Raw genomic sequence first — 23439 nt, forward strand, 5'->3', positions numbered from 1 at the left:
ACTAGACAAAAACGTTAGGGAGGGACTAGTGCTGAAGAGAGTCACTTTATGTTTGGTTGCTCTCAGGTGAGCGCGACGCGTTGTGAGCTTGTAGATCGGCTATTTTCAGCACGCAGCCAAGTGTAATTACGATACCATCAAGGCCTGCCAAAATACATTTTAGTTGACTAAATCAACTGTAGATTTAGTCGCCTAAAATTAGACTAAAACTTTTCAGGTGACTAAATTATGACTAAAACTAAATGACATTTTATTCAAAAGACTATGACTAAAACTAAATCAAAATTGCCTGTCAAAAACAACACTGGTACTGACCTGCAGGACAGTGGGCCTGTGCTTGGTGGACAGCATGTGAGCATAGGCGGCGGGTGAGCCAAACGTTTGGGGAGGCTATGTTTTTTTTTTTCTTCAATACTAGGCTACTCCACAACATCTCGGATGCAAATATTGTATTTTTACTCCACTACAATTATATGAAAACATAGCTACTAGTTACTTTGCAGATGTAAATTATTATATTATAAAACAAATTAGGCTATAAAACAACGTTTTATAGACTATTTGAAAATAGCCAATCTACAAGCTCACAACGCGCTGCGCTATGACACGTTGTGAGCCTATATATGCCATCACTTTCGTAGCCTACTTTTACCTAAGTGCATTTTGAATTCCGGACTTTAACTTGTAACAAATTATTTCAATAATGCAGTAGGCTATTGATACTTTTACCTAAGTAAAAAATCGGAGTAGCCTACGTTTTCCTCCACTGAGAACCGAGAGACGGAGACTGCGCTCAATGAGTAGGCTTACTAGGCTATGATCACATCAGCTGCAGCCATCATCAAGCCTAATTTATCTCTGTCCCGCGATGATGTTGTGCAGAGAATAGCAGACCTCCAAGCTCAGAGTCACACCGGGCACATCTGCGACGCGATGTGAGTGTGTAGGATACTGTATGACTGAAGCTTGTACAGCCAGCTGTTCTCAGCGCCGCGGCCGTCTATATAAGGCTGCGTGCGTAGCCTTATATACGCGCCGCCTATGCATGTGGGCCAGTCTCTGTGTACTGACCTGCAGGACAGTGGGCCTGTGCTTGTTGAACAGCATGTGGGCCAGTCTCTGTGTACTGACCTGCAGGACAGTGGGCCTGTGCTTGTTGAACAGCATGTGGGCCAGTCTCTGTGTACTGACCTGCAGGACAGTGGGCCTGTGCTTGTTGAACAGCATGTGGGCCAGTCTCTGTGTACTGACCTGCAGGACAGTTGGCCTGTGCTTGTTGAACAGCACGTGGGCCAGTCTCTGTGTACTGACCTGCAGGACAGTGGGCCTGTGCTTGTTGGACAGCACGTGGGCCAGTCTCTGTGTACTGACCTGCAGGACAGTGGGCCTGTGCTTGTTGAACAGCACGTGGGCCAGTCTCTGTGTACTGACCTGCAGGACAGTGGGCCTGTGCTTGTTGAACAGCACGTGGGCCAGTCTCTGTGTACTGACCTGCAGGACAGTGGGCCTGTGCTTGTTGAACAGCATGTGGGCCAGTCTCTGTGTACTGACCTGCAGGACAGTGGGCCTGTGCTTGTTGAACAGCATGTGGGCCAGTCTCTGTGTACTGACCTGCAGGACAGTGGGCCTGTGCTTGTTGAACAGCATGTGGGCCAGTCTCTGTGTACTGACCTGCAGGACAGTGGGCCTGTGCTTGTTGAACAGCACGTGGGCCAGTCTCCGGGGCATCTTCCTGACCACCGTGGGGACGATGAGGAGACACGCCCCCGAGGACAGGGCCAGAAACATCTCCACCACGGAGGGGTCAAAGGTCAACGGGGAGGCCAAGAAAACCACGTCCTCGGCGCTCATCTGGAACAAGGTTCTGGTACAAAGAAAAGGGATCTTAAGAATGTGAAGTACAGATGTGGAACTGTGTGTTGTCAGGACTGCCAACGTCATGACATTTTAGTTGTCATCATACACATATTTAATTTGTGATTAATGATTGCCTTTTGAACATTGGAACATACATACCTATCAATACAAATTACATTCGTTTTTAGGCTTTAAGCAGAAAGAAATGGCACATGGCAAATATGACAAATACTCAAATATACAAAGAAACAACTGACTGGAACCAATAATACAAATAACTAGACTACTATGGCCAAAACGTACTTATTTAATACTTTCAACAAGTGAAAAATAGCTAAAATGATCTACGGTATCTACACAATTTTAGCTATTGTAGATACTACAAGCTCACAACGTGTCGCACTGCAATATACTGTGAGCTTGTAGCTTTGAACCAACCTGAGATGTAGTATGTTGGGTACGATACACTTGTGTGGCACCCTCACAGTCTTTGGAAGACCTGTTGTTCCAGAGGTGTGGAGCACATAGGCCAAGTCCTCTTGTCCAGGGTGTCCAGGGTCCTTGGCTTTAGATTGCTCTGATCCTTTGTGGTCTGCAACGGAAGCCGCTGCCAGCAGCTGGACTCGTACGAGGGTCAGGTTGTAGCTGGACAACTTCACACAAACCTCCATCACCATTAGTTCAGAGAAGGCTGTCTGGAATCGCTTGGGGAGGAAAGTAGAAACAAAACATTCAACCGATTTAGGGGGCAATATATCCATGTTTTATTGATTGTCAGACATCTATGATGTCAGACGTCAGTCATCTCCATATATTCTGGGAAAATATGGCCACATTTTCTCCAACTTAACCCATTAAAACCGGGAAAGCATCAGTGTCATTTTAGATTTTTCTCTCACAATCTCACAACATGTAAGATTGTAGTAATGTATGCAAGCAACTTAATGTTGCTATGATGTATAAAGCAGTTGTTCTCAAGCTTTTCAGGCCGCGACCCCCAAAATAATAATATTTTAACTGGGGACCCCCCCACCCTGACGAACACTAAGAGTTGAGGCATTACATTTCATATAACATGGTTATATTGTAAAAAATAGCAGATCGACATGCTCACAGAGTGCGGCTGTTTTCACAATTTCTTCCGCTAATATTTGACAAAGAGCTATTAAAAAGTCCTTAAATTGTCAGTTTAGAAATGTGTAGATACCCTCTATACACTTACACTGTATGTTGGTCTGCTTACTGTTGACTGTTGAGTGAGAAAAGTTAGTAATTAAGCTAAACATCTGGGGACCCCTCTGGGGGTCCCGACCCACAGGTTGAGAACCACTGGTATAAACAACACTACACAAAAAGGGGATTCTGGATTGAAAGGTATAGTCACATATTGTTGTTCCAGGTCTAAATAAGATTGGTTACCGGTAATCACAATTTTACAATATACGTATACAATAGACTTAACTACTAGTAAGACACCCTAAGGGAGAGAAGTACATAGGCACGTGCACGCAACCACCTGGGTGACAGCAGACTGCTGGGCAAGTGCTGACACTTTGGCATGGGATCGCACAGACCTGGTTGGTTGTTTAAGAAACCTCTTTTTGTTTTATTGTCAAGTTAAATGAAGTAGCCAACCTCCAACAGATCACTTTGCAGAGCACAGTACTGTAATCCACACTGGGTCATAACACGGGCTGACAGGAGTACTGGGCCATCTGGATCAAATGGTACGTAGGCAGCAGGCAACTGGAGGATTCTGTCAAAGAAAATCATGTTAGTTGTTGGTCCACTGTATCCATGCACGCACACACACACACATGCACAGTTGCACACATAAGGGGACGGCGCGGAGGCGGCGTGTCAAAACATACGGCCCCATTATTTTCAATGAACTAACCCACACCGGCGCCGTCAGACGCGCGCAGCCGCGGGTCTGCCGCCTCGCCTGCCGCGCCGATACGCCGCTGTTCTATTTTTCCAGCGTTGCCGCGTGGTGAACATGTTCTCCCATGCTTCTCCCCACCGGGGAAATGGATGTGCTGTGTGGCAGCGCGCCGCATCCAGTTGGGGTTACCACGCGGCACTTCACGTGCCTCGATACCACGACGTGACGCTGCGCAGCCGTCCGCGTTCAGTGTGTGCTCCCCTATACACTTTTGTCTCTATTTATACACTTTTGTCTCTATTCAAGAATCTTTGGCATAAAGCAAATTACATTCCTGATACTGCACATTGTAATCGTCCGGTCCCACCCTGTTGTTTTTGTCTCTCCAGTAAATCACAACATCAAAGGAAAGATTTGATGACATTCCAACATCCATAATAAAAAGTACAGAGACATGCCAACATGAATACACAGATTACACACCGTCAGTGCATGACCACACGCACGCACTCACACAGTATATTACAAAGACACAAATGTTATACTATAATCTATGTGGTTTGAGGTTGAATTCATGATTTTTACTAAATAGATTTTCATTTGGAAATAAGTTTCAATGTTCTTTTTTTTTTAAGATCTTTTGGGACTTTTTAAGCCTTTATTGACAGGACAGTAGCCTGACAGGAAAGGGGAGAGAGAGATGGGGAGTGACAAGCAGCAAAGGCCATCAGGATTGGGACTCAAACCCGCGACACGCTGCCAGGCACCAGAGCCAGTTATGCGCCTGGACCCCTTCAATGTTCTTTATGAGTAAAATCAAGTTGACAAATTTGTACCAAAAACAGATCAGATCTAATTTTGTGGCACCATTAGAAGTAAGCCATTTACCATGAGAGGGAGTGGGTTGTTGGATGATTTACCACTGTTTCAGTGAAACTGAAACAGTGGTAAATCAGCCAACAACCCACGACCTCGAATGGTAAATTGCTTTTCTACCACTTCTTCCATATAAATGAAAGAAAACACTGTTGTAACTTGCAAGGATCTTTAGTTACAATTGTTTCAGTGAGCGGGGTCCATGAGCCAACTCAAGGTTGTTGGCCTATTTACCACTGTTTTAAAACCAATCAGAATCCAGTATTTGAACATGTGACTATAGTAAGAATGGTATAAAATTGGTTTTAAAACAGAGATACCAGTACCAGTGAGAACAGAAAGATTATGTTAAATTGTAAACTCACCCCAGAATCCAGACGGGCAGATAAAGATCGGTATGACAGTATAATCCAACCATTCCTCCATGTCCAGCACAGTGTCTCCGCAGGACACGTGACAAGGTGTCCCCAAGCTCTACGAGCTCTCTGTACGACAGAGACACCGAGCTCCCGGAGCCACTGTCGAATGTCACCGCTGCTCTGGTGTCACCGTGCAGCGCGACAGCTCCGCCCACCAGATCCTGTAGCTTCTTTACCTCCATCTCCTCCCGGGTGGGTCAACACCATGTGTTCTTTAAGTCCATCTAGGAGTGGGCGATATGGTGATAAATATCGTTGAGACCATACAATGTCTCCACGATATGCCTTTTCAGAGATATTGTATATATATCGTGATACAATGAGGGAGACTTATAAAGAATCCTGTTGAATTGTTAATACAGAAATCCATTGTAGAATTCATTTAAACCTGCATTTTGTTTTAAATCAGTAGTTCTCAAACTTTACAATGTCAAGGTTTCCCCTTAAGGTTTCCCCAAATGGTTTCATTTGTATACTGTCAGAGTTACATACTTGTAAGGATCAATTTGTTTCTGTTACTCCTTTTTCTTTTAGTTTTGTAACCTTGCGGTTAAAAAGTAACTTGAAAAGTAACCATAAAAACCAACATGAAAAAGAATTGTGATAAGATCGTGTATCGTGATACAGCTTGGAAAAATATTGTGATATTGTATTTTTCCATATCGCCCACCCCTACACGCATCAGCTCCTGGGTGGGTCAACACCATGTGTGACAGCTCTCACCACCAGATCCAGTAGGTTCTGATCCATCTCCTCCTGGGTGATGGTGGACCACCATGGAGTGTGGACACTCAGCTCCGACTAGATCCTGTGATCCTGAAAAACAGGGATTAAAGCAAAGTCAAACCAAGTTAGAAGTGAGCGGTGGTGTGTGTGTGTGTGTGTGTGTGTGTGTGTGTGTGTGTGTGTGTGTGTGTGTGTGTGTGTGTGTGTGTGTGTGTGTGACGCAACAGCGCCCCTTGGTCAACTACACAGGCGAATACAGGAAAGGTCGACCTCGACCCAAACTCGTTTCCCAACGGGTCTGTGGCCTTAAGCTAGATGCAGATTGCAGAATAGACCGAAATCTAATCTTTGCTTCTGGGGGTCCCTGGAACAAAATATTTTGCGATAGGGGTCCATCCGTGGAACAAAATATTTTGAGATGGGGGTCCGTGGCAAAAAACACATTTTGGGGGTCCTTCTTAACCACTGGTAGGCACATTCTAAAAATGTCAAACTTTGTCATGTCAAGGACCCCCAGAATGATATGTATTCGGCCACGGACCCCCATCGCAAAATATTTTGTTCCAGGGACCCCCAGAAGCAATCTCATCTGTCATTTGTGAAACGAAACAACATGAAAGAAGACCCCCCCCCCCCCCCCCCCCCCGTGCTGTCATTCCCAAACAATTATACATTATGTTTGTGTTATTATCATTATAAACCAGTTGAAGTCATTGCAGACTGAGGCTTTAAACCGTTGCCCCTTTATTAAATATCACCAGATCTTTAGGGTTTTATGGAAGATGCTTCTGAACACGAATTTTGTCTAATTTGTCTCTAATTTTATGAAAATGTTTTGCTTTTTTTAAAAACTTGTATGTTTTGAAATAATAATAATTCAAAACAAAATGTGCAGGAAACCAAAAATATATATATAAAGGGATATCATGTATTCAGTTGTGACCCATAAAAAATGGTCCGTGACCGTGACCCACAAATGGGTCCCGACCCAGTGTTTGGGGAACCACTATCAGTGATTGAAACAGTAGGCTATATCCATGTGTAACGAAATACAAATGTAGTTAATAGTACACATTAGATCCTAGGTTCTTACACGTGTCTTCTGGTGTCACCATGCAGTTGACACAGACCTCATCATCAGACCACAAGATCCTGCAGCTTCTTCACATAATATAACAGTCAAAGATGGGAAAAGATGGGAGAAGAAACTTGCTGCTGTAATGGTAAACAATAAGCAGGGCAGAGATTCGGTGCACCCACAGAAGGCGACTCGGCAACATAAGATGTGCTTCTTTCAGGTCTGTCTGACTACTACTCTGTGTGTACGGAAGCTGTGCAACTCTCTCGTCTGAAATAGCAGATCTACAAGCTCACAAGGCGTCCCACCATGACGTATTGTGAGCTTGTAGATCTGCTATTTTCAGAGCGCAACACCAGCTCTGAACCAATCAGGGCATGAGTTACTCTGGGTATTGTCGTCAGCCAATCACAGCACAGCACGGCACTGCCAGTTTACAAGTAGGATCTGTAATGGCTGCCTGTCTCCTGTAGGAGGAGCCAGAGGCTGCAGTATCGTTCCCTTTTAATGTATGGGGGCCTACAACTTGGTGTCACTGAATTCCCTTGTCAATTTTATTTCAAGACATTTACAAGATACCTGTACCCGTTATCAAGAAATTCAGCCCAGACAGAGCACTCTTTTTTAATGGTGAAGAGCTGATCCTCCAGAAGAGACCTTTGAAGGCACAAGTGTTCAGGAATTCTCAAGACCCACCCTACACATGTCAGAGGTCTATTTTTCATGTAGATTTCTTTACAGATTAAAAACTGATAACTGAGCTCTCTGTACAAATGACTATTCCGGGGTGCCTGCTGGCCTACTGGTCCAGGCGCATACCACTTAGGCATTGCCACATAGGCATGCCATGGATGCCTGACGCCGTCGCCGGTTCGATTCCCAATCCGGACGACCTTTGCCGCATGTCACTCCCCGTCTCTCCCCCAGTTTCCTGTCAGTCTACTGTCCTATCAATAAAGGCATAAAAGCCCCAAAACAAATCTTAAAAACAAATGACCATTCCATTAGAGGAATAGTGCAATAGGAAAGATTTGCATTTAAGATCCAGTTATCCTGAAACTCCACGCATGATCACACAATAAGACTATCTGCCTTGCCAGTATGCTTGTTAATTAGCAGGCCTGTAGACCTAAAACATGAACACTTCAACCAAGATTATCGCAGTCATTTGGACACGTCAGTAATCATCACCCTCAAAGCTACTACATACAGCACAGCAGGGGTTCTCAACCTTGTAAACCAAGGCCCACTGGGTCTGTCTAGATGGTCAGGGCCCATATAGACATTTTTTATAATTTATAATTTTTATTTCATTTTCCAGTACAAACAAGCAAACATGGACAGGCACGGCAGTAGCCAATTGTTTTGTGTGTGGATCAAGTCCCCATAAAACAAAACAAATAAAACAAATACAAAACGAAAAACTCAACAAGTACAAACTAACAAGACTAGAACAAACCTAACCCTGTCAACAAAACAGGGCAGAACAAGACAAAACGAAACAAAACAAAACAGACACAACAACAAAACATACACCCATATGCATTGCACCTCTAGCGTATTAAAGCCTCGTACACTCAGTCCATAACATTCTTAAATAACAGGATAAATATATATATACTGTGTGCCACACCTTCGTGTCTGTCTCTTCGGACATTACTACCTGGAGGGGGTTGAAAGCCCCGGACCGGCCCGGGGCCCCTCCGTCTGTGCAAAGGGGCCCCAGAGCCAGCTCAACCCCCCCCCCCCAGATATGTCAAATTTTCCCCATATACTGAAATGTAATACTTGAAGTTGTTGCTGTGGGGAAGAAACCCCTCATCTCCAGATTAACACCCCTACTTGATCAGCCAGTCACAAAGCATCAAAAGTAGATGGACAGGTTTGAAACACTGAAGCAACACATTTCAAGCAAGTAGATCTGCTACTTTTGGCATTTCACATTTTAACCCTTTAAAAGTGTGGGACATGAAGTTTCCACCCAAATATGCCCAAGACAAAAAGTTGGACAACCACTGACTGCAATAGATGCTGGACTGCCTCAAGTCTGAAGGACAAGACACGGCAATCATTTGCACCATCCACACCAGACCTTGCAATCAAACACATTACAAAAATCACACCCGTGTGAACTGAGCGGTGGCCGTGGAGGCTGCGCAACAGCAATACAAATATATAATAATAATAATTATAATAAAAAAAGATTAAAAAAAATTATAATAATAATGATTAAAAAAATATATGGGGGGGGGGGGGGGGGGGGGGGGGGTGCTTGCTTGCGTGTGAGAGAGAGAGCCATCCATCCATCCATGTCACTCAGGCCACCACTGGTATTGCAGTTGATGCTCAGGGCAGACTAGACTCAACAGCACCTCTCTGGTCACCAGGGGTACTTAGGCTACATACAGACCCACATACATAGACGTATACACACACGGCCACGCTATGGAGACGGTGTGACCACCGCTCAAAAACTCCCAACAAAACCAGTTGTGTCATTCAAGTGTGCTTTATTAAATAGACATTCAGAAGACAAATTTAAAATACATTTAAAATGGATAACAAATTTTAAGATTGTGCTGCAGAGCCCTTGGAGGAGAGCAGCTTCTCCACCATCTGCTTGGCGTAGCGCATCCTTGTAGCCAGCTCCCTGCTGCAGCCAAACTCCTCCAGCAGAGAAAGCTTGAAGGTGTTGAAGACCCGCTTCTCATCGATGTATGTCACCGCCGCCATCAGGGGGCAGAGGATCAGCTTGGCGTGGTCCTGGAGGAGATGAAAACAATGTCATTTTATGCCAAGAGCAATCTGCATTGTTTAAAGAGCAATCTGCATTGTTTAAAGAGCAATCTGCATCGTTTAAAGAGCAATCTGCATTGTTTAAAGAGCAATCTGCATTGTTTAAAGAGCAATCTGCATTGTTTAAAGACCAATCTGCATCGTTTAAAGAGCAATCTGCATCGTTTAAAGCAAATATAAAAGCTCACAAATGAGAACTCTGTAAGGCCAAGTGCTACCATGTGATTTGTGAAACTGAAGGAGCCCTCCCACACAGTGCCATTTTCCTAAACAATTAACACAATGTGTAAAATGATGGTTTTAGTATTGTTCTACATACTGCCAACTAGGTTAAGAAATCAGATTGAGTCTTTAACCCTGGCTTTTGCTAGTTTGACCACGTTAAATACTCCAATCTTAAATAGCCGATCTACATGCTCTCAATGTTGTGTCAGCCATTTTCACTGTGCAACATGCTTCCATAGAAGACACGCCGCTAGCGCTGTTATCTAAACAATCTTAGGCAATATCATTCCAAATCCGTTAGTTCTAAACCCATATTCTTGCGGCCGTTCTAAACCTACAGTATCTTGACGTTTTACATCCAGCCAAAAAGGATGAAATTGCAGATTGAAATAAAGTATATACCTTATGAAATAAGGTAAGGGTTTTATGGAAGACGTTTCTGAACATTGCTAGTTTGACCCAGTCAACACGAAGGGGATTTGTTTTACTATACTTAGTTTTACAATGGCTGTGTGGTGTACAAAAATAGCAGACCTATATCTGCCATTTCCACTCTGGATGCAGTGAAGTTCACCAACCTGGAAGAAGTTAATCTGGACGGTGCCGTTAGACAGGTGCAGCACGATGGCACTCTTGGTCCTGAACCAGTGGGAGAGGTAGGGCAGGCGTGCCAGCTCGTCACCGTCTCTACGTGCCATGTTGGCACCGGCCTTGAGAAGGTGCTCGCTCATGTAGCTGCGGAAGTACTTGAGCAACGTTATCTGCAAGAGAAGTGATAACAAAGGGTCGACTCGATAAAGTGGTAAGGATGCATTTTAAAAAAAGGCAACGAGACAGAAAAGGGCACAAAACCGACACAGGAGCTAATATCCAGTATCCACCAATATAAAAAGGATCTGTCATCTCATCTCCTCATTATCATTTTGCCAGAAATGTGCAGGTTTAATCAAATCAGTTCCCTCATGCTCTTTATCGTTCTGGCTCTATGCCAACCATAGCAGAGTTAGTAACATCTTAAATGTTTAAATAGCGGGGGCGCCCGCTGGCCTGGTGGTCAAGGCGCGTACCATATACTAGGCTATGATGCCTGCTGGCGTCGCCGGTTCGATTCCCGACCCGGACGACCTTTGCCGCATGTCATTCCCGATCTCTCTCCCCATTTCCTGTCAGTCTACTATCCTATCAAATAAAGGCAAAAAGCCCAAAAACAAATCTTTAAAAAAAAAATAGTTTAAATAGCGTAACGTCAGAGACAACCACTGACCTTCTTGGTGAGCGTGGCAGGGTATGCGTGTACACTGATGTAGCTCTCTGCATTGGTTTTGTCAATGTACTGCAGGCTCTCCCCATCCACATACATCATTAAGCGTGTGTAGTCATTAAAGAGTACACCCACGCTGTTGTCACACAGCTGGTAGCCTGGAACAAACATCAGAACACAGGTTTACAACACACCAAGCAAGAACAAACGTCAGAAGGCAATTCTATATTGAAACATTATTGCAGTACTGTGTGTGTGAAGTTATTCTACACCTGCATACACATCTGTTGCAAGAGGCTTCAACTGATACGGGTAATAATCATATTCGTGTACACTGTAGGGAGCTACAATGGAAAAAACTATGGCTCGTGGACCAACCGGTGACTTTGTACACGACTTCGTACATTTCCCATAGATTCTATGGGACTTGACCACTTGCTCCTGCCCTTCGTGTACACGGTCTGTGCCGTCTATAGTTTCTTAATGGGGGGCAGCAGAGAGCCATATGTACACAGGCCCTAGGTGGTGTCCACGACCAGTAGTTTTACATGAACCCTCAGAGGGACACTGTGGGCTTAACAAGTGGTCCGTGGTGGTTCTCAAAGTGAGGTCGGGGGACCCTCAGAGGGACACTGTGGGCTTATCAAGTGGTCCATGGTCGGTTCTCAAAGTGAGGTCGGGGGACCCTCAGAGGGACACTGTGGGCTTATCAAGTGGTCCGTGGTCGGTTCTCAAAGTGAGGTCGGGGGACCCTCAGAGGGACACTGTGGGCTTATCCATACCTTGGCTACAGGGGGGAAATAATTAAATGTACTTTTCATCGTGCCTGTTGCTAAGGTATGGCAACATGATTGGTGTCTTGCAAGACACCAGTCATGTTGCCATACCTTAGCCTTTCCTGAACTGACGCAGCTGTGAACATGTGTACACAGCCAGCATATTACTCAATGCCAAACTTTGCACACACACTCCTTGCCTGCCAATCCACAACCTCCACCCCTCCAGGGACCCCCAGGGCTTATCTCCCGATTAGGACACTTTCCAGCATAGTGACATGCAGAACAAACTGTCCATATAGTATGGTTTACATAAAAGTCAGTTGTCTTTCACACACACACACACACACACACACACACACACACACACACACACACACACACACACACACACATATATATATATATACACATATATATATATATATATATATATATATATATATATATATATATATATATATATATATATATATATATTTATTTCATTTATTTATTTCATAAATATTTTTCATCACAATTGGGTTTGTGGGGAGCCATCCCTGCTTCAAGCTGTCACAGCATGGCACCAACACTTCAAACTAGTTAAAAAACCCAATACAGCAGATCTACAAGCACCTCACAGATCTACAAGCACCTCGCACATGCCAGGGACAGAGTAGGTTGGCCTGCATAAGCCTTGCTGTCAACACACTATACTACACCACTCAGGCCACCAAGCCAGGTGTGGTCAATTAGTGCCTTCTTTTGATCAGTGGCTTCTGCTTGATGAGTGGCACCAGTCTGTCTTTGTTCCCTGGTCAGTCAAGTTCACTGGGAGAGAATGTTTCAGATCAGTGCAAGTGTATTTGTTTTCCATTTGGACTTACTGTGTTTTGTTGGTACAGTATGCGTGCGACTAACTAATATTTCTGATAATTCCAATTTGTTTGTTGTTTAATTAGCCGGATTGTGAATGCCCTGCATTTTTCTTTCATCTTTAGAACCACACGTGTGTAACAAAACAGAGTGGTGATCATTTGGTGTGGGTGAAGAGAAGAAAAACATTTCATTAAAGGAGTAGTTCACCCCCAAAGTGACTTTTTTTCTATTGAACTCAAGTCTCCATGGCGTGAGTAATACATTGAAAAAATAAGTCATTTTGGGGGTGAACTACTCCTTGAATGTCAGTTTTGTGGTGTTTTGACTGGACACCCTGAGGATATTGCCAGACAGACAGACAGACAGACAGACAGACAGACAGACAGACAGAGAATTGTAGGCCTTGCATTTATTTGACTTGGTTCCAACAGATGGCGAAAATAGCTAATCTTCAAGCTCACAATGCCTCACTGTTTGGACAAAGAGTTGAGGCGTTACATTTTGTAAAACACGGCCTTGTGAAAATAGCAGATCTACATGCTCACAACACCTCACAACGCAGGGCGGCGTGAGCATGTAGATCTGATATTTTCACAATTTCTGCCCCTAATATTTAATTTATCATTTTAAAAGTATTAAAAAGTCCTTAAATTGTCTCTTTAGAAATGTGCAGATAGCCTCTGTATACTGTTGAGTGGAAAAACAATGTTTCACATTAAAGTTGTACTATGTAACTTTTTTTATAAAACAAATCTTAAAATTCTCCTAACTATTAAATCACAAAAGTTTTAGAAGATCCGCGCCGTGAATTTCAGCCTGTAAAGCCTTCTCTATATGTAAACTGAGATCCTTGCCGTGGACCGGATCTCGCGCGAAAATTGCGTCATCATACTACCGGCCAATCACAGCGAGGGTTATACAACTGCCGGCCAATCACAGCGCATCTTGAAGTGGGGTCGCTATGGCAGCCATATTTGTTGTCGCCCGTTTGTACCATCCCTTCTCTAGGTAATTTCGCCTACCAGGCAGGGTGAAGGAGTCCGTATCTCTGGAATTACTGAACGCACAGGAACAAGGGACCCCTTAAAAGATAGATCTCAGCGAGGTGGAGGCAGACGCGGGGGTCTGAAGGTACGAAAAACGGACGAAAGACGCGGACGCGACCGCGGTTTGCTATAGGGCTAATGACCACTAGTTGGGCAACTTACACAGTATGGCTTTAAGCTAAACATTTGGGACCACCCAAGATCATTTGGAGACCCCTCTAGGGGTCCCATAGTTGAACCACTGACTTATAAGGGGAGTATGGAGACCCCTCTAGGGGTCCCATAGTTGAACCACTGACTTATAAGGGGAGTATATGAGGCTGGATCCGTCTGGAACACTGCACTAGGCTCTCGCCAGCTCTGTAGCTCTCCACACTTGAACAGTTGTGTCCTTAAATTCAATTATAATAATTAACCCCTGTATATACGGGCAATAGTTTCACATGACTTTGTGTACACAGCCAATAGTTTTACATGAACATGTTCAGGCTTTAGTACTGTACTGTCTCGTGTAGCCCAACAGAGCCCATCACAGCACAACACGGCCCACCAGAGCCCAATACAGCCTACCAGAGCCCAATAGACTCCAGCAAACCTAAGTCCAGCCCAGTCCTGCCCAATAGGAGTATAGACCAGGGAAGGGGGGTAGTTAGATGACTGCACCAGACTCCACCAGGCTGCTCCATGCTCCAGCCAGCTCTGTAGATCCTGTGTACACGGCACTCCTAACTCGAAAGGTCAAGGAAAAGGGTCGTTTTAGGCGTCAAAACAGGCCCTTTGTCCTTAAAATGAATAAAAAAATCAAAAAAATATGTTTTGTTTCAGGCAGGACACACGTTTCATATTTGAAGCATGCCCGATCTGGTCCATGGCCGGTTCTCAAAGTGAGGTCGGGGGGCCCACAATGTCCCTCTGAGGGGACACGGCACAGATTGTGTACACGAAGGGCAGGAGCAAGTGTTCAAGTCCCATAGAATCTATGGGAAATGTACACAGGCGTTTACAAAGTCTCTGAGTGTCCCACCAGGCTGGAGCAGCCTGGTGTTGTCTGGTGCAGTCCTGTCTACCCTAGTCTGGCCTATTCAAGCCAGATCTGGACAGTAATGGCCTGGTGGAGTCATCTAACTACCCCCTTTCCCCGGTCTATACTCCTACTCGGCTGGGCTGGACTTAGGTTCTCATGACCCTTTACGATTGCGAAAAAGACACCGGAACCCGGATTTTTGTCCTTAAAATCAATAAAAAAAATCTAAAAAAATCTGTTTGTTTTACGCAGGAAACACTTTTCATATTTGAAGGATGCCTGATCCGATGGAATGGGTTTCGTGTCTCTCCGACACTTTGAACCCTTTATGATTGCGAAAAAGACACGAAATTTGCACGCCACCAACACGATTACACATTCTTTCGGATAAAAGACACTTATTCTGACTTACTTTTTGACGCTGAATCCAACAAACCCGGTCTCGTGTCTCTACGACACTCCTAACTCGAAAGGTCAAGGAAAAAGCCACTGTGTACACAGGCAATAGTTTTACATGACTTTGTGTACACGGCCAATAGTTTTACATGAACATGTCTAGGCTTTAGTACTGTACTGCCTCGTATAGCCCAACAGAGCCCAGCACAGAACAGCACAGCCCACCAGAGCCCAATACAGCCCCCCAGAGCCCAACAGAGTCCAGCAAACCTAAGTCCAGCCCAGTCCTGCCGAGTAGGAGTATAGACCGGGGAAAGGGGGTAGTTAGATGACTCCACCAGGCCATTACTGTCCAGATCTGGCTTGAATAGGCCAGACCAGGGTAGACAGGACTGCACCAGACTCCACCAGGCTGCTCCAGCCAGCTCTGTAGATCCTTGCACATGCGATTAACCACTGTGTACACGGGCATTAGTTTTAAGTTTTACATGAACCCTCAGAGGGACACTGTGGGCTTATCAAGTGGTCCATGGCCGGTTCTCAAAGTGAGGTCGGGGGGCCCACAGTGTCCCTCTGAGGGGACACGGCACAGACCGTGTACACGAAGGGCAGGAGCAAGTGTTCAAGTCCCATAGAATCTATGGGAAATGTACACAGGCATGTACAAAGTCACCAGTAGTTTTACATGAACCCTCAGAGGGACACTGTGGGCTTATCAAGTGGTCCATGGTCGGTTCTCAAAGTGAGGTCGGGGACCCTCAGAGGGACACTGTGGGCTTATCAAGTGGTCCATGGTCGGTCCTCAAAGTGAGGTCGGGGGACCCTCAGAGGGACACTGTGGGCTTATCAAGTGGTCCATGGTCGGTTCTCAAAGTGAGGTCGGGGGCCCACAGTGTCCCTCTGAGGGGACACGGCACAGACCGTGTACACGAAGGGCAGGAGCAAGTGTTCAAGTCCCATAGAATCTATGGGAAATGTACACAGGCATGTACAAAGTCACCAGTAGTTTTACATAAACCCTCAGAGGGACACTGTGGGCTTATCAAGTGGTCCATGGTCGGTTCTCAAAGTGAGGTCGGGGACCCTCAGAGGGACACTGTGGGCTTATCAAGTGGTCCATGGTCGGTCCTCAAAGTGAGGTCGGGGGACCCTCAGAGGGACACTGTGGGCTTATCAAGTGGTCCATGGTCGGTTCTCAAAGTGAGGTCGGGGGCCCACAGTGTCCCTCTGAGGGGACACGGCACAGACCGTGTACACAAAGGGCAGGAGCAAGTGTTCAAGTCCCATAGAATCTATGGGAAATGTACACAGGCGTGTACAAAGTCACCAGTAGTTTTACATGAACCCTCAGAGGGACACTGTGGGCTTATCAAGTGGTCCATGGTCGGTTCTCAAAGTGAGGTCGGGGGACCCTCAGAGGGACACTGTGGGCTTATCAAGTGGTCCATGGCCGGTTCTCAAAGTGAGGTCGGGGGGCCCACAATGTCCCTCTGAGGGGACACGGCACAGATTGTGTACACGAAGGGCAGGAGCAAGTGTTCAAGTCCCATAGAATCTATGGGAAATGTACACAGGCGTTTACAAAGTCTCTGAGTGTCCCACCAGGCTGGAGCAGCCTGGTGTTGTCTGGTGCAGTCCTGTCTACCCTAGTCTGGCCTATTCAAGCCAGATCTGGACAGTAATGGCCTGGTGGAGTCATCTAACTACCCCCTTTCCCCGGTCTATACTCCTACTCGGCTGGGCTGGACTTAGGTTTGCTGGACTCTGTTGGGCTCTGGGGGGCTGTATTGGGCTCTGGTGGGCTGTGCTGTTCTGTGCTGGGCTCTGTTGGGCTATACGAGGCAGTACAGTACTAAAGCCTAGACATGTTCATGTAAAACTATTGGCTGTGTACACAAAGTCATGTAAAACTATTGCCCGTATATACAGGGGTTAATTATTATAATTGAATTTAAGGACACAACTGTTCAAGTGTGGAGAGCTACAGAGCTGGCGAGAGCCTAGTGCAGTGTTCCAGACGGATCCAGCCTCATATACTCCCCTTATAAGTCAGTGGTTCAACTATGGGACCCCTAGAGGGGTCTCCATACTCCCCTTATAAGTCAGTGGTTCAACTATGGGACCCCTAGAGGGGTCTCCAAATGATCTTGGGTGGTCCCAAATGTTTAGCTTAATGTGAAACATTGTTTTTCCACTCAACAGTATACAGAGGCTATCTGCACATTTCTAAAGAGACAATTTAAGGACTTTTTAATACTTTTAAAATGATAAATTAAATATTAGGGGCAGAAATTGTGAAAATATCAGATCTACATGCTCACGCCGCCCTGCGTTGTGAGGTGTTGTGAGCATGTAGATCTGCTATTTTCACAAGGCCGTGTTTTACAAAATGTAACGCCTCAACTCTTTGTCCAAACAGTGAGGCATTGTGAGCTTGAAGATTAGCTATTTTCGCCATCTGTTGGAACCAAGTCAAATAAATGCAAGGCCTACAATTCTCTGTCTGTCTGTCTGTCTGTCTGTCTGTCTGTCTGTCTGTCTGTCTGTCTGTCTGTCTGTCTATCTATCTGGCAATATGTTCAGGGTGTCCAGTCAAAACACCACAAAACTGACATTCAAGGAGTAGTTCACCCCCAAAATGACTTATTTTTTCAATGTATTACTCACGCCATGGAGACTTGAGTTCAATAGAAAAAAAGTCACTTTGGGGGTGAACTACTCCTTTAATGAAATGTTTTTCTTCTCTTCACCCACACCAAATGATCACCACTCTGTTTTGTTACACACGTGTGGTTCTAAAGATGAAAGAAAAATGCAGGGCATTCACAATCCGGCTAATTAAACAACAAACAAATTTGAATTATCAGAAATATTAGTTAGTCGCACGCATACTGTACCAACAAAACACAGTAAGTCCAAATGGAAAACAAATACACTTGCACTGATCTGAAACATTCTCTCCCAGTGAACTTGACTGACCAGGGAACAAAGACAGACTGGTGCCACTCATCAAGCAGAAGCCACTGATCAAAAGAAGGCACTAATTGACCACACCTGGCTTGGTGGCCTGAGTGGTGTAGTATAGTGTGTTGACAGCAAGGCTTATGCAGGCCAACCTACTCTGTCCCTGGCATGTGCGAGGTGCTTGTAGATCTGTGAGGTGCTTGTAGATCTGCTGTATTGGGTTTTTTAACTAGTTTGAAGTGTTGGTGCCGTGCTGTGACAGCTTGAAGCAGGGATGGCTCCCCACAAACCCAATTGTGATGAAAAATATTTATGAAATAAATAAATGAAATATATATATATATATATATATATATATATATATATATATATATATATATGTGTATATATATATATATGTGTGTGTGTGTGTGTGTGTGTGTGTGTGTGTGTGTGTGTGTGTGTGTGTGTGTGTGTGTGTGTGTGTGAAAGACAACTGACTTTTATGTAAACCATACTATATGGACAGTTTGTTCTGCATGTCACTATGCTGGAAAGTGTCCTAATCGGGAGATAAGCCCTGGGGGTCCCTGGAGGGGTGGAGGTTGTGGATTGGCAGGCAAGGAGTGTGTGTGCAAAGTTTGGCATTGAGTAATATGCTGGCTGTGTACACATGTTCACAGCGGTGTCAGTTCAGGAAAGGCTAAGGTATGGCAACATGACTGGTGTCTTGCAAGACACCAATCATGTTGCCATACCTTAGCAACAGGCACGATGAAACGTACATTTAATTATTTCCCCCCTGTAGCCAAGGTATGGCAGCTGCCATAGCTTGCCATACCCAATTGACGCCCCTGCATGTTCACCTCCAGTAGGTTGGGAAAGTAGCCTGCCACCCTGTGGAAATAGGCTTGAACTGCAAGATAGGACCCTAAAACAAATAAAATGGAATAAAAAAGCATCCGTAAGACGGATGGGCGAACAAGTGGTGTCCATACGTAGATGGGGTCCCAGAGGACATGTAGAGCCCACCCCCTTATTTTTCACGCCCCCAGGGAACACACAGCGGGGTTTGGAAATTTGTCGTGTACACCAGCCCTAGGACCTCGGCTTCGTGGACCGATTTAACGATAGGGGTAATAATAATAATAATAATTATAATAATAATAATTATTATTATTATTATTATTATTATTAACTGATACACATGTGAGAGCAGAATAAAACATTTAGAAATGTTTCCCCAAATCACAGAGGTGCGTCTTACCTAGCCCATATTTATCAGAATAATCCACCCATTTGCTGATCCAGAAGATGGGGATACAGGCTGGATCTTCTGCCTCTTCTGAAAGTGCAGACAAACAGAATACTGGTAATTAAGGAGGCTTCAGTAAATGTAGAAATACCACGATGTATAAATACTCTCCATTCAAAAGGTTGTGAACTTTTAGAGACATCTCCAAATCCAAAGTATAAAGTAGTAAATTGTAAGGTTGCGGTCACACCAAACTTATGTATAACATAAGTAGAGTAAAACTACCTCAATCCACCAACTACCCCTTTCCACCACTGGTCAGCATTCACAATGTTATCACAATTCATGTTCAGCTGAGCGACGCAAGGCCATTTTCAGCTTGGGGCGGAATCTGAACACAGATATTTGAGAGGACGTGACAAAGTGTCTCACCTTGGCGTACAAGGGGCCTCTCGGACGGCTTCGTTGCAAGAAAAGCCGTGATTTGCTGCAACATGTCAGTCAGGTTACAGTCTGGTCCATCCTTGGCCGCAACCGCCCTGTAAATACAGTACCAGAACTCTTGTAAAATTCATCTATACTGGACACGCTAGTCAAGAAACAGTGCGGTAAAAACCCTCAACATTAGAGGGAAAAACCTGTCCATATTTTTACTTGCTAGGTGTTTTGTAAATGAATGCCTTACTTGAGCATCCTACAGAGTCACATAAAAGCAGAATCACAAGCGTGAAACGTGGTAGGAAGCGATGCGTTATGAGCTTGCCTTGTATATCTGCAACTTTTGCCATTTTTGAATCCTGAAAGGTAACATACAAGGTTTCCACCCGACAGACGATTTTGAGAAAAAACCCACCAGCTATGCTGGTCATTTATTCTGAAATGGGACATGTTTACCACTCAATATTAAGAACTTCAACTTTTGAAACGTAGCACTACATTTGTTTGAGAGATTACTTTCCTGGTTACAAGTCTGTTAAGCATGTTGTTGGCAGATGCAAAAAAAAAAAAGATCTAGACAAATATATGCTCTTGTAAAGAACAGTGATGTCTCACCTTGGCGCAGGATCATCTTTCACCTCTGACCCTCCTGAAATAAAAAGGGAAACATTGGTCAGGACAAAGGATCATGATGTGTTGTCGTCGAGTACAGTTTCTACCATTGAGGGGGGGGGGGGGGGGGGGGGGGGAATAATACCTTTGTTGCCCAGTGCTGCGAGTGGCCGTCTCATCTCCACAGCTGAGGAAGGGGCGATGGAGAAACGTGGGGGTAAAGTGAGGCACGTGGTGGGCAGGTGTGAGGGGACGTAACCCTGCGTGAAGAACTCATCTGTCTGCAGCTGTGCAACGGTGGGCCTCTGGGAGGGGTCCGCGTGCAGCATCCGCTTGATGAGCGACGCCGCTAATGGGTTCACGTTCTGCAGAGGAGAGGAGTTTACAGGTGAGGACTGAGCAGAGGTCACAATAAGTGAGGAAAGGTCAAATGTTTGGGAGGTAGACAACATGGGCAGAGTTGTGTTTGGAGAGTGTAATTGTGCTTTACCAAGTGTTTAATATAGGCTCCATTGCAGCCTACAGTGAGTAGCAGGTTCGATTCCCAAGCCCTATGACCTTTGCTGCATGTCACACCCGCCCAGTTTCCAGTCCCTCTACTGTGCATCAATAAAAGCAGAAAAGACCCCCAAATATCTTTAAATAAAATGATGTGCACTGTGGTGTGCCAATTTACCCAGGGGATGGTATAGTTGTTCTTCTTGATCCGGTTATAAGTCTCCTTCAGACAGGACGTCTCAAATGGAGGCTTACCCACCAACAGAGTGTATCTGGGAAGAAGACCGGAGGAACGAAGGGTCAATAACCTGATTGTGGCAAGGTCAACATTACTTTTTAAGCATTAAAGGAGTAGTTCACCCCCAAAATGACCTTTTCTATTGATGACTCACACCATGGAGACTTGAGTTCAATAATATTTTTAGTTTTGTCACATTCCTAAGACAATAATTTGATTACAATAAATGTACCCCCTTTGATTCCTGAAGGGGACCCGAATGCATTTGGGTCCCCTTCCGGAATCAATGGGGGTACATTTACTATAATCAAATTTTTGTCTTAGGAATGCGACAAATACAAAACAATTTTATTTAACTCAAGCCTCCATGGCGCGAGTCATTTTGGGGGTGAACTACTCCTTTAAGGGGAAACCAGTGTCACTTTCTGCACTTGAAAATATGCAGTGCGCAGGTCACACATTGAAATTTAACGGTACAATTTGTTAATTAAATATTTTTATCGATCTAGTCTCGTTTCATTACTGTTCCCTGAGAGGGGTTCCATACATGCTTGATGATCTAGGATGTTTACATTTTAGTTCAACATTTAATGAAAAGGTTAACTTACAGGATGCACCCGAGTGACCAGACGTCCACCTCGAAGCTGTGGCCCTTCTTGCAAAGGATTTCAGGGGCGATGTAGTTGGGTGTTCCACACAAGGTCTTCTTCCTTTCGCCATCATACTCAATCTTAGTCGCCAGGCCAAAGTCCCCTTGTGGAAAGATGAAGATTTGTTAGCTTTTTTCCCCCAGACGCGTCATTCAAAAGGAGTCTGATACGATGCACTGCTTTTCCCACATTTTGTTTAACCAACAAGAACATTTTGCCCATACAAGGGCTTCACCAGGAACCTGATGAAGCCCTTGCATGGTCGAAATGTTGTACGCATCGTTTAAATATTGAAAATGGGTGGTTCTCCCCTTTAAAATACAAGTAGCAGCTAGCAATCCATGTGTGGCCCTGGATGTGTCACAGCATGCAATCAACGTACCTATTTTGACCATCATGTCGTCGCTGAGGAAGATGTTTCCCAGTTTTAGATCTCTATGGATGACTCTGTTGTTGTGGAGATATCGGCAGCCGGTCAGCAGCTGCATCATGAAGTAACGTGCCTCCGGTTCGGTCACTGCCTTTCGGCGCTTGTGCAGTTCCAACAGGGACTGAAAGACAAGACGAAAAACAAGACGATGTTGGCATTATTAAAACCCTCAGGAGGAATTTACAAACCCAATAAAATCAAAGATTGGTCAAGTGAAGACATTTAAAAAAAACTACAATTAGACTACAAGGGTTCTCAAAGTGGGGCCCCTAGGGTTCTGCAGCAGCTATATATAAAAATAAACTAATGAAAATGTTTGAATATTTGGCATTTTCAATCTCAGACCCCACTATTGGATAAAACGTAACAAAATATACATACTCTCCGTCTGCAGATTTCCAGGACAACAAACACGAAATCGTCATCCTCGAAGAACCCTTTGAAGCCTACGACATGTGGGTTGTCGAGGCTCTTGTGGATGGCGATTTCGGAGGTCATCTTCTCCCTCTGGTGCTGCTTCGCGATCATGGACTTGGCCACGATCTTCCCCGCAAACACCTCATTGGTCTCCATGTCCGTGATCTCGAAGCATTTGGCGAAGCCTCCCTTTCCCAGGAACCGGCCCCGGGTGTACCTCTTCTTGGTCCGTGGGTCAACCAGGACATCTGGGATGTCCTTCAGGGGTGCGGTGGCAGACTTTGGTGCAAGGCCGTAGGCCACCGGCTTCGCAACGGCTGCACACATTATTGTGGTTTGAAAAGTTAAATCCGGCTACCACGAAATCGAACCACGTAATTTTATAACCACAAAAACTTAGTTTAATGATGTTTTTTCAATTAAAGAAATCCCAAAAATAGAAAGTGCCTGGACAAATGTTTATGCTGCAGCTGGCCAATAGCCCACGTGCTCTCCTCTCCCTATAGTGCTGCCCTGTACCTGTCTCTGCATACTGAGAGCAGTTACAAACAGCATTAAATACTCTCTGGTACTCGTTAGCCAACTAATGAGCCCCCAATTAGCCAACTAACTCACCTGCAGGCTGACACCAGCAGGTGAGTCCACTCTAGGCAATCCAGAGAGGAGAGGAGAGGAGAGGAGAGGGGAGGGGAGGGGAGGGGAGGGGAGGGAAGGAGCTGGGGAGCTCAGCAC

General features: G+C 45.0%; 2 protein-coding genes across 2 annotated transcripts in view; both read right to left on the bottom strand.

The window, feature by feature from the left end:
• Positions 1–7007, bottom strand: part of LOC308286042 (beta-alanine-activating enzyme-like) — a gene marked incomplete at its 3' end in the record, with an annotated part of 31836 nt that extends 24829 nt beyond the window's left edge. Inside the window, exons 1-6 of the mRNA XM_080727004.1 lie at positions 6857–7007; positions 5761–5853; positions 4984–5261; positions 3493–3613; positions 2296–2561; positions 1672–1864 (exon numbers count right to left, since the gene is read on the bottom strand). Of these exons, the coding sequence (XP_080583130.1) occupies positions 1672–1864; positions 2296–2561; positions 3493–3613; positions 4984–5219 (816 nt within the window). The 5' untranslated portion in view covers positions 5220–5261; positions 5761–5853; positions 6857–7007. The remainder of the gene's footprint in view (positions 1–1671; positions 1865–2295; positions 2562–3492; positions 3614–4983; positions 5262–5760; positions 5854–6856) is intronic.
• Positions 7008–9409: 2402 nt separating this feature from the next.
• LOC308286053 (serine/threonine-protein kinase PLK1-like) lies at positions 9410–23034 on the bottom strand (the record flags this gene model as incomplete). The annotated part of the gene is made up of 10 exons (XM_080727015.1): positions 9410–9604; positions 10441–10623; positions 11127–11281; positions 19437–19514; positions 19857–19947; positions 20573–20839; positions 21151–21244; positions 21819–21963; positions 22243–22411; positions 22672–23034. The coding sequence occupies 10 exons, from the start codon at positions 23032–23034 to the stop codon at positions 9410–9412; spliced, it is 1740 nt and encodes a 579-aa protein (XP_080583141.1).
• Positions 23035–23439: the final 405 nt, after the last annotated feature.

This window comes from Nannobrachium achirus, assembly GCF_963921795.1.
Source record: "Nannobrachium achirus genome assembly, chromosome: 1".
NCBI classification, from domain to species: domain Eukaryota; kingdom Metazoa; phylum Chordata; class Actinopteri; order Myctophiformes; family Myctophidae; genus Nannobrachium; species Nannobrachium achirus.